Source organism: Acartia tonsa, chromosome 10 (genome assembly GCF_053477335.1).
Source record: "Acartia tonsa isolate MP-2025a chromosome 10, ASM5347733v1, whole genome shotgun sequence".
Taxonomy (NCBI): domain Eukaryota; kingdom Metazoa; phylum Arthropoda; class Copepoda; order Calanoida; family Acartiidae; genus Acartia; species Acartia tonsa.
This window is the reverse complement of record NC_137269.1, coordinates 30,910,769-30,922,968: the sequence shown is the minus strand read 5'-3', so window position 1 is coordinate 30,922,968 and position 12,200 is coordinate 30,910,769. Positions and strand designations below refer to the sequence as shown.

Genomic DNA, 12,200 nt, shown 5'->3' with positions numbered 1-12,200 from the left:
TGTTCTTGGTGTTTATTTATGTATAGCACAGGATATCCTTATATAAAAGCACCAGGATGTCTGCATGTGTGTCTTATTGTCTGTGTGTCAGTATGGACTGCAAGATTATTCAAACTACTGAACCGATATGGTTCTCCTTTACAATGTAGCTTTTCAGCTAGGTCCCGGGAAGGTTTGAAACTATTTTGGATGAAGGTACCACCACCTTCCCAAGAGAAATCACCCCTAGAAAAAAATGTACTTCCCCCTAAAAAATATTTTGACTTTTTCTTTTTAAATCTAAAATTAAAAATAGGGGGAGGGAGGGGTTGGCTTACTTCCCCTTCCCACCCATCTACTTTAAGTGTCTTTAAAGGCCTCTGGTGGCGTAGCCCATAGTAATATTTAAACAAGAATAGTTATATCTAAAAATAGCGAAGCAAAGTAGACAGCTTTTAGACATTTGACTTTATCGTTCCCCACATTCAAATTTCATAATAAAGAATGTCATAAAAAGTTTTTTTTTAACACGTAAAGCGTTTCCTATAAAGCTTAGGATACATTATAGTATGCCTGCCTACAGTGCCTAGTGCATAGATAACCCTAGATTTAAACTTTTTTAGAAACAGCTCTTTCTCTCTAAAATATAATATAAATGCGTTAATAATTCGTATAATAAATTACATACAATAATACGTCATAAGATAAATAATATTGCTTTATATTCTTTTTTAATTATGACCGTTTTCGGTCTAGTTTTTTTAAATTATTCAATCAAGAATTTTGTTTGAACATTTACAAGGCACGTACTGTACAAAATCAAATGGAAATAGGATATACAAACGTGGATATATTGACAATTGAAAATTTGTCCCCAATTTGGATTGCGTATATGGTCCTCATTTATTGGTCAGTTCGTTCATCCAGTAAGAGTGGAGGGGGATGGGGTAAAGTGGGGGTATCGTTATTTTAGCCAGCTGTAAACTTCACTTTATCAGAGTACATGAAAATCTGGTGCAACATCCAATTAATGATATATCGGTTACTGTATAATTACATCTTAACATGTGTGGTGTCAAGACATTCTATTTACAATCTGTGTTTATTATATGATGATATGTCTGGAGTTTTAGTAGTGTAGCTACTTAATAACTTACTTAGTATGTCTATCCGTCATTCAGTCCGTATTACTATAGGGGAAATGTGATGTTATTTTCTAGGCTACTATTTAAGATAGAATGATGAACAAAGGAACATCCAGCATATAATTTATAAGGTCTGTCGGTCTTTTGGTTATCATGCTAAATAACTGCTTAATATTTATTTATTTAAGGTTTCATAAATTTTTAATACCAATTATCATGATTTACATTTTTATGACCATTGATCATCTGTATAACCTACCTTGTTTGTTTGTTAATTCATGTTTTATTTGTGCTATGGATGTTGTTATCCTTGTTAATTTGAAGATGCTCTATAAATTGAGTTTTCTTTTTAGCTTTATTCATTTTAGTTTTAAAAATCACTTTTTTACTTTACTTTAAAAAGTTTTTCGATGGTTATTCAAAAAGATAATTACTTTGCTAAATGCCAATTTTCATTCTATAATTCGCGTTAACAAAAAGTTTCTTTATTTGGTATATTTTTAGAATCATTTCACTTAAATTGCATAAAACATATTATATTACCAAAGCTTTATATGAAGAAGGTTACGTACAAGAGAAAACTTTGACCTTAGGAAGGCCGTTGACAGGTTTATCTGGCACCAGAAGTAACCAATATCTGGATTGGCATGCTCCCTTTTAAGGGCCAAAAAATCCACAATTTTGAATAATATTCAAATATCTATCTAAAATTTAAAAAATTTAAGGTAGCCTTATAAAATCATGCATCAATAGTGACTGCTACGGCGGTGGTAATAATTCTGAGCTTCTTTGCTCTTTAGTTTGTTTTGAGATCTCTTTAGAGTTTTTCAGAAAGCAGGGGTTGCTATACAAATCCCCCCACCCCACCCATCCATAATTAAAGATATTTAGAATCACATCGGGATTAGGTTCAGGAGCAAAAAAATTTCTGTATTTGTTAGTAATGTCCGTTTGTTCTGATTTCTCTGATTTTGAGCTTCGCCTTTGTGGACTTTATTAACTTTGGTACACATATTATTTGCGTGATCTTAAAAACTAAGCATAGTATAAGTTTAGGATTTTTCAGTTCAGCTCAGTTCAAGTTTAGATTGTTATTGTTTAAGTTCTTAATAATTTGTAAGGTTAGTTAAAAAATATTTTTTATAAATCATATAATTTCATCTTAAATATAAATAAATGTATGAAACGGTAATGAAACAGCTAACTGTTTCATTAAAAAAAAAACTTTGCGTCAAGTGCAGTTTAAGGTTAAATGTTCCTGGTAATAATTATCTCCAAAAATACAAAAATAAATGCGCAAAAATATTTTTTTCTTCAGTGCAGAATCTTTCCCTATGCATCATAGGATCTTGGCTATTCCACATTATTTGTTGGCCTTCTGATGCCACTTAAAACGGAGTGCTGGCAAGATACGTAAGTTCAGCCGTTTGGCAGCTAGCAGCCTTTAAATTTAATAGATTTTGGAGATAATCGTTACCAGGAACATTTCCCCGTGAACTGCACTAGATCCCTAACTTTAGCTCCAAGTCCTGAATAAAAATTTTATAAGTTAAATTCCAAGGTTCTGCCTACAATATAAAGGATTCTTAGCCAAATATTAATTAAAGAATTGTTAGTAAATGACTGTACCTCGTCAGGGACTTTCAAATGATATAAGAGTGTGATTGCTTCACTATTCATCTGCATGATTGTCCTTGTTAATTTAGGGTGAACATGTGGCAAAGTCTGATGTGCCTGGTTATGGCTTGCAACCAGTTCAAGGAAACACAAACAAATTTAATTATAGATTTTTTACGATATTTTCATACAAGTTGCATCTGGATCATATAACTAACTTTTAAACAGCTAATTTTTGTTTTCTTACTTAAGCTAGGCTAGTGTTATGCAATGTTCAAAAGTTACTTGCAGGGCCATTATTATTAAGGTGCGAAAAAAACGACAAAAATAATGATTTTTATATGATGTGTTGCGGACAAGCCGTGTGACCAACAGTACAGGGATCACATATCTGTGGATACAGTAGGTTATTGGTATTTGGCACATTTTCCCCCTTCTATTTTCTTTGAAATGGCTGCCATTTAAAGTCATTGGGTTAAAATAAGAAAAATTACGTTAAAAGTTATCGGATTAGGCCAAAAATAAATAAAATTTGTTTGTTCAATTACAGCTTGACCTACTGAGGTAAGATTAATTTAATGTAATCATTTTCAAATTGATTTGATAAGTTTGAACCGTTCGTAAATACTTTTTCATTAATAATTTGATTTATAAAATAATGCAATATATTTAACTCCTATTGAAGTATTAAAGCAAAAAACAATGTTTCTTGCTTTGTTACTTATGGAAAGCATTATCCTTTCTTTTCCATTATGGCTTCAAACCGATTAATATCCGCCGAGTTAGAACTGGTTCTTAGCCATACTGAAAAAGCATGTATTGTATTATATCCAGTTTTCTGCGAATATAAAAATGTATAATTATAATATTAAAACCAGTCTTGTTATGCGATGCGATAAATAACTATTCTACGTTAGTGTTATCCCTTTTGTAACCATCTTTATTTAATTAGATTAAAATAATAAAAAAAACAGTTGGAGATATTTTAATTTAATATACTTGACGCACATAAATAGAATAAAGGAAACACAATTGGTATTTTTATAACTATTCATTTCTTTGGTGTGCCTCCATTTCCGCTAAGATTATTGTTAAATACGCTTAATATTGAGGGTTTATTCAGGGTCCTATTTTGTACAGTTATTTATCTATAATACAAAGTAGCTTGATGTCTGTCTGTCTGTTCGTCTGTCTGTCCCTTAAGATCTTGGTAACCACTGAACCGATCGAATTCTACTTTTCAGGGAATACACCTGTCCTGTGGTGGTTTTAGGGTTTTTTCTTGGAGAATGGGACACCCCTAACCCCCAAAAAATGAAGAATCCCCCCCCCCTATTTTTTTTATTTCTTAATTAATTGAAACTAAAGGTAGCAGCTCCAGTAGTACTGATTTTTTTTAAAACTAGGCTAGGGGCGAAACCGCTAGTATATTTGTAAATCGATAAATAAATACTTGGATGTTGCACAAGATTTTCTAGTAATAAAAAAATGATACTCACATCTGGCTAACGATAACAACAATACTCCACTCCCTATACCCCGTACCCTCCCATCCTACTGGATGAACGAACTGACCAATAAATGAGGTCCGTAGTAGCAAGCTAAATATTTTTAAAATGGTTAATAAATGTACAAGAAATTCTAAATTCCAAATATTGAACTTACAGTCAGAAGCCGCATGAAGTAGTAATTTGTCCTTTCAAAAACTTGCATACAATTATTCTCAGTGTAATGGGTATCTGCCATTGTGGTAAATATAAATACAGTGTGTTTTTTTTATGAGCACTTTTTTGAAAGCAATTTTACCCCACTTATAGTTATCAGAATTTAATGATTAATGGCTTATTTTCTTCGTTTTTTAAGGGAAATTATGAAACAACAAAAAAAATTACAGTTTTTGTTGAAAAAGTACAGTAAGTTGAAAATTAAAAACTTAGGTGTCAACATCTAAAAATGGTTTTAGCGCATTTTTCTTATGCTCAAATAATCAACCTTTTGCAAGAATGGCTGCTAAACACTTCAAAGTTGAGATATAGAGCTAAAAATGTATACAGATACTATTAGGAACATGTACTAGAACATTACAAAGTTTGAAGGTCATATCTCAACCAGGGAGGGAGTATTGGCCCCCAAAAGTCGACTACAGAAAATCCATTTTTTAAAGAAAAATGCGCTAAAACCATTTTTATATGTTGACACCTAAGTTTTTAATTTTCAACTTTACTGTACTTCTTCAACAAAAACTGTAATTTTTTTTGTTGTTTCATAATTTCCCTTAAACGAAGAAAATAAGCCATTAATCATTAAATTCTGATAACTATAAGTGGGGTAAAATTGCTTTCAAAAAAGTGCTCATAAAAAAACACACTGTATATCTTCAGGAAGTGATTGCACACCTGTTTCTTTCTTTTCAAATAGTTTTCTATTGTTAATGATTCATTTCTATTTCTTTAAACAGTTGAGAGGTTCGAATATTCTCCATTTCTCACTCTTTAAATTGGATTGAATAATAGAAAGTTGAGGGGGGGTTATAAACCTTAGGTGGATTCTTAAAAAAATTCACGAAAACAATTTTGCCCCACTAAGCGATTAGTGGGGTAAATTTTTTTAAGAATCCACCTCTGATAAAAATAGGATAATATTTCTCCATTTTAGAGGGGGGTGGAGGGGAGTTTCTCCATGGTCAGGGGAAGTGATGGGTAATTAATAAGGGGGGATGAGAAGTATCGTTAAATTAGCCAGCTTGAACAAACATTTTATCAGGAAATGTGAGAATCTAACACAATATCCATGTATTCTATGTTCATTAGTTTCTTTGAATTATGACTAATAAAGTTAATAGTTAATAGTGATACTGATAACTAAACCAAAAAGGTTACTTCAGAAGCTTAGGAATTTATTTAAAGAAATTAAGGCTCTCTTTTCAAACTAGATAAAACGACAAGACAAAATAACGGAAAACAGACCTTTTCTTCTAAATTAGTTAGTAAAAACAATATTTTGACGAAAAAAAAGAAAATAAAGATTATTCACTCAGGATATACAAAAGAAGTATCCTGAAATTCATCCTCTAAACCTTATTATTTTAAAACTATTCTTTCAAGATTTTTAATGATAAAGAAACAAAAAAAAGAAGGTTGTTTTCCCCTAATAACAACTATGTTCTTTCTTAGGGGTGAAACTGTGGAAGTTACCTCAATTATAAATCCACCTTTTTTACAGCTTAAAAGTAATGTAAGTATACTAAATTTTTGTTTGAAAGATCTATTTATCACCAAGAATGTTATTTGGAAAAAAAATTGTAGGTCCTCCTTTTGTTAGCAGTAAATAATTGTATTATATTTATGTTTCTTGTATTGAATAGTGTAATGTGATGCTGTACGTATTGGTGCAAAAAATGGGGACAATTTTTAAATTGATTTGACGGGGCTGTTTATTTACGTCACAAGTGAGGGGAAAGAAAAGGGAAGGGGGAAAGAAACCCCCTAGAAAAGAGATGAGGGTATGACGTCACACGCCAAAACAATTTCAAATTTGTCTCCATTTTTTGCACCAATACGTACAGCATCGTGTAATGTTTACATTGAAGAAGTATGGCATCAATATGTTGCAATTTTCATTTACATATTATTATACACATCCCCTTTTTATGACAAAGGCATATTTTTGGAAGAGATTGAGGCATTGATTTTTAAGGCAGGGAGGGAATCTGAAAATATATAAGTAATAAAGTTTGTCAGGAAAAATCCAATCATTTCAGGCTGATAATCTGGAAGGCCTTGACAAGTATGAAGGTTTTAATGTTGACCTCATTAAGAAGTTGCAAGACATACTTGGCGCTAAATTTAACCTTAACCTTGTAAAGGACGGTAAGATTATCATTTTCACAAGAAAACATTATAGAAAACAAGGATAAATACATTTCAGAGCAACAAAGTCATTAAAAGAGGAAAGGGCAAGAAGTATAGAAACCATCAAAACAACAAGAGCATCATTCCTTAAAAAAAAGGCTTTGCAGTCATTGAATATTTTATGTATAGACACATAAACAGGAAAGATGCTCTACTCAAATTACAAACTATGATGATATTCTAATCATATTTAATCTATTCTAGGAAAGTATGGCAACTGTCAGGGTAAGGAGGGAGAGTCCTGTGAGAATTGGTCTGGTATGATTGGAGAAGTCTACAAGTATGTATACATATAGAGTTATGTAAGATCTAGTATGGTATGATTGGAGAGGCCTACAAGTATGTACATATACAGATAGAGTTATATAAGATCTAGTATGGTATGATGGGAGAGGTCTACTGTATACAGATAGAGTTATATAAGAATGTATACATATAGAGTTATGTAAGATCTAGTATGGTATGATTGGAGAGGTCTACAAGTATGTACATATACAGATAGAGTTATATAAGATCTAGTATGGTATGATGGGAGAGGTCTACTGTATACAGATAGAGTTATATAAGATCTAGTGTGGTATAATTGGAGATGTCTACAAGTATGTATACAGATAGAAAATGTGAGATCTAGTATGGTATGATTGGTGAGGTCTACAAGTATGTATACAGATAGCGTTATGTAAGATCTAGTATAGTATGATTGGAGAGGTCTAAAAGTATGTATACATATAGAGTTATGTAAAATCTAGTATGGTATGATTGGAGAGGTCTACAAGGATGTATACAGATAGAGTTATGTGAGATCTAGTATAGTATGATTGGAGAGGTCTACAAGTATGTATACAGATAGAGAATGTGAGATCTAGTATGGTATGATTGGTGAGGTCTACAAGTATGTATACAGATAGAGTTGTGTAAGATCTAGTATAGTATGATTGGAGAGGTCTACAAGTATGTATAAATATAGAGTTATGTAAAATCTAGTATGGTATGATTGGAGAGGTCTACAAGTATGTATACAGATAGAGTTATATGAGATCTAGTATGTTATGATTGGTGAGGTCTACAAGTATGTAACAGATAGAGTTATGTAAAAATCTAGTATGGTATGATTGGAGAGGTCTACAAGTATGTATACAGATAGAGATATATGAGATCTAGTATGGTATGATTGGAGAGGTCTACAAGTCTGTATACAGATAGAGTTATATGAGATCTAGTATGTTATGATGAGAGAGGTCTACAAGTATGTATACATATAGAGTTATGTGAGATCTAGTATGGTATGATTGGAGAGGTCTACAAGTATGTATACAGATAGAGTTATGTAAAATCTAGTATGGTATGATTGGAGAGGTCTACAAGTATGTATACAGATAGAGTTATATAAGATCTAGTATGGTATGATTGGAGAGGTCTACAAGTATCATACAGATAGAGTTATGTGAGATCTAGTATAGTATGAATGGAGAGGTCTACAAGTATGTATGTATACAGATAAAGTTATGTGAGATCGAGTATGGTATAATTGGAGAGGTCTACAAGTATGTATAGAGTTAGAGTTATGTGAGATCTAGTATGGTATGATTGGAGAGGTCTACAAGTATGTATACAGATAGAGTTATGTAAAATCTAGTATGGTATGATTGGAGAGGTCTACAAGTATGTATACAGATAGAGTTATATAAGATCTAGTATGTTATGATTAGAGAGGTCTACAAGTATGTATACATATAGAGTTATGTAAGATCTAGTATGGTATGATTAGAGAGGTCTACAAGTATGTATACATATAGAGTTATGTAAAATCTAGTATGGTATGATTGGAGAGGTCTTCAAGTATGTTTACAGATAGAGTTATGTAAGATCTAGTATGGTATGATTAGAGAGGTCTACAAGTATGTATAGAGTTAGAGTTATGTGAGATCTAGTATGGTATGATTGGAGAGGTCTACAAGTATGTATACAGATAGAGTTATATGAGATCTAGTATGTTATGATTGGTGAGGTCTACAAGTATGTATACAGATAGAGTTATGTAAGATCTAGTATGGTATGATTGGAGAGGTCTACAAGTCTGTATACAGATAGAGTTATGTGAGATCTAGTATAGTATGAATGGAGAGGTCTATAAGTATGTATAGAGATAGAGTTATGTGAGATCGAGTATGGTATGATTGGAGAGGTCTACAAGTATGTATAGAGATAGAGTTATGTGAGATCGAGTATGGTATGATTGGAGAGGTCTACAAGTATGTATACATATAGAGTTATGTGAGATCTAGTATAGTATGAATGGAGAGGTCTACAAGTATGTATACAGATAGAGTTATGTGAGATCGAGTATGGTATGATTGGAGAGGTCTACAAGTATGTATAGAGATAGAGTTATGTGAGATCGAGTATGGTATGATTGGTGAGGTCTAAAAGTATGTATACAGATAGATAAATACATAGTCATGTAAAAATACCAAAGTTAAATACATTAACCAAAATATAGAATGACAGAGTTTTAAATTGACATCTGAAAAGAGCAAACATGTTTGAAACAATTTGTAAAGTCTTAATAGATATGTAAAATTCAAATTTTGTTTTTGAGATAACCTCTTCTTTATTATTAAATATTTTTAGTGGTCATGCAGATATGGCTCTTGCTGATATCACTGTTGCTCCCAAGAGGTATCTTTATTAACAATATAATCACATCCAACTTAAATGGAACATGTCTAGAAAAGATCTATTGTGAACATTCACCTACGATTTAATCCTAAAATACTAGCATCTTATTTTGGAATTTACCTAAGCAAAGATTTATCCTATGAAATTCAACTGTATACTTAACTTATTTTATTGATGAGATGAAAAATAGCTTTTTAGATATTCTTTATTTATTACCCACCCCATATTTCAACCCTGTAATAAAGTATTAGACATAATTGCTCTTTTAGGACAATAGCTGTAGATTTCACCCAAACATTTTTGACTGGTGGCCTTGTCATTCTGGCTCCAGTAGCTGCTCCTAACACCATAAAGGAATTATTAAATCAAGGTATGCGTATGTAAATATATATTCTTCTTATTCTAGCTCGTGTATCTATATTAATACTAGGAATTATTAGATCAAGGTATGCATATGTAAATATATATTCTTCTTATTCTAGCTCGTGTATCTATATTAATACTAGGAATTATTAGATCAAGGTATGCATATGTAAATATATATTCTTCTTATTCTAGCTCGTGTATCTATATTAATACTAGGAATTATTAGATCAAGGTATGCATATGTAAATATATATTCTTCTTATTCTAGCTCGTGTATCTATATTAATACTAGGAATTATTAGATCAAGTTATACATATGTAAATATATATTCTTCTTATTCTAGCTCGTGTATCTATATTAATACTAGGAATTATTAGATCAAGGTATACATATGTAAATATATATTCTTCTTATTCTAGCTCGTGTATCTATATTAATACTAGGAATTATTAGATCAAGGAATACCTATGTAAATATATATTCTTGTTATTCTAGCTCCTGTATCTATATTAATACTAGAAATTATTAGATCAAGGTATACATATGTAAATATACATTCTTGTTATTCTAGCTCCTGTATCTTTACTAATACTAGGAATTATTAGATCAAGGTATACATATGTAAAAACATATTCTTGTTATTCTAGCTCCTGTATCTATACTAATACTAGGAATTATTAGATCAAAGTATACCTATGTAAATATATGTATATTCTTGTTATTCTAGCTCCTGTATCTATACTAATACTAGGAATTATTAGATCAAGGTATACCTATGTAAATATATATTCTTGTTATTCTAGCTCCTGTATCTATATTAATACTAGGAATTATTAGATCAAGGTATACCTATGTAAATATATATTCTTGTTATTCTAGCTCCTGTATCTATATTAATACTAGGAATTATTAGATCAAGGTATACCTATGTAAGTATATATTCTTGTTATTCTAGCTCCTGTATCTATATTAATACTAGGAATTATTAGATCAAGGTATACCTATGTAAGTATATATTCTTGTTATTATCCTGCTTAGAAATGACTAAAAATAAGGATTATTGATTATTTCCATTTTCATACCAACATACATATTTTTGTATACAAAGAACATTATGATTACATTCTGGATATATGATTTAGTATTTAGTATTTTTCTAACTGTGTAATACCTTTTTAGAAGCGAAGCTACTCTATAATTCACAATGTCCGTCCGTCTGTCCTTAATTAATGAATTGAGGGAAACGTGATTTTCTCGGCTCCTATTCAAGATAAAAAGCTGAAATTTTTAGTTAAGATTTCCACTATATATGCCCATCTATTATATACATTGTTTTGTCCGTATGTTTGTTATTTGGGGTTCTAGATCGATTCCTAGATTTTTACGTTTTCGTGATTTTCTCAACTCCTTTTCAAGATAAAGGGCTGAAATTTTCAGGGATTAATTAATTTTATATTCTACACATTTTCACTAAGTTTTATTAATATTTTTTTTTATTAATTGGGGTGCTAGATCGATTCCTAGATGTTTTAGGTTTTCATGGTTTTCTCAATTCCTATTCAGGATTGACAGTTGAAATTATCAGGGATTGAGTATGCTCATGTTCTACATATTTCCATCAAGTTTCATTAAGACTTGTCTATTAATTGCGGTGCTAGATCGGTCCCTAGATTTTTAAGTTTTCATGATTATAAGGTTGCGTGATTTTAAAGGTGTGATGATTTCCCTATTTAATATTTATTATATGACACTGCTTTATAGTATTTTTTTCCTGATATACAATCATAATTTTTGAGCTTCGCTACTTATGGATGTTGTCATCCTTGTTTACTGTATATTTGTTTGTCTATTTAGGATATCAATTCCTGGTAGTTCCCGGTGGTTCAACTCAGGTACAAACGCTTTAACTCATTCCCATTGAAACCAGTTTTGTGCATATCTTCCACTTTACACAAGACAATGGATAAAAATAAATGATTGGTGTTTTGACCCTATTCTGGCGTTCAATAAGCTGAATAAATATCATTAACCCCCTTATAACAAAGACTGGCAGAAAAAATAATAAGCAGAATATAATTGCATGTATAAGTAAATAAGTAAATTTGTTGTAAATAAATACAGAGCTGGATCTTTAAATCATTTTAGTGGTGAGCCAGATCGGGGTGAGCCGAATTTTAGCCAATCACAGCGCGGCATTTCATAAAATGCTGTGCTCTCATTGGTGGAAAGTTGGCTCACCCCGATTTGGCTCACCACTAAAATGATTTAAAGATCCAGCTTAGGTTACTATTTAGGAAAATTCGATTATAACATTGTACTCTGTTGTCCTTCGAATCATTATTCCAAAAATCATTAGGATAAATATTACATAAAAATTTGTTGTCAATAAAGTTAAAAATTAACGTGTTTGAAATGGAAGTACGGACATTATTGTGACGATTATAGAGTTGATATGCTTTCTAATTCTTACTTAACTACTGCATGCAGGACTCACCATATTAA

The 12,200-nt window shown here is 31.2% G+C and overlaps 2 protein-coding genes across 4 annotated transcripts in view; one reads left to right on the top strand and one right to left on the bottom strand.

Moving 5' to 3' along the window:
- Positions 1-12,200, bottom strand: part of RpL4 (ribosomal protein L4) — a 234,087-nt gene that overhangs the window by 220,046 nt on the left and 1,841 nt on the right. The window lies entirely within an intron of this gene.
- Positions 2,164-12,200, top strand: part of LOC145329882 (uncharacterized) — a 34,409-nt gene continuing 24,372 nt past the window's right edge. Inside the window, exons 1-9 of the mRNA XM_080174331.1 lie at positions 2,164-2,245; positions 2,831-2,885; positions 3,292-3,305; positions 5,915-5,975; positions 6,502-6,610; positions 6,857-6,932; positions 9,284-9,331; positions 9,601-9,701; positions 11,553-11,590. Of these exons, the coding sequence (XP_080030457.1) occupies positions 2,838-2,885; positions 3,292-3,305; positions 5,915-5,975; positions 6,502-6,610; positions 6,857-6,932; positions 9,284-9,331; positions 9,601-9,701; positions 11,553-11,590 (495 nt within the window). The 5' untranslated portion in view covers positions 2,164-2,245; positions 2,831-2,837. The remainder of the gene's footprint in view (positions 2,246-2,830; positions 2,886-3,291; positions 3,306-5,914; positions 5,976-6,501; positions 6,611-6,856; positions 6,933-9,283; positions 9,332-9,600; positions 9,702-11,552; positions 11,591-12,200) is intronic.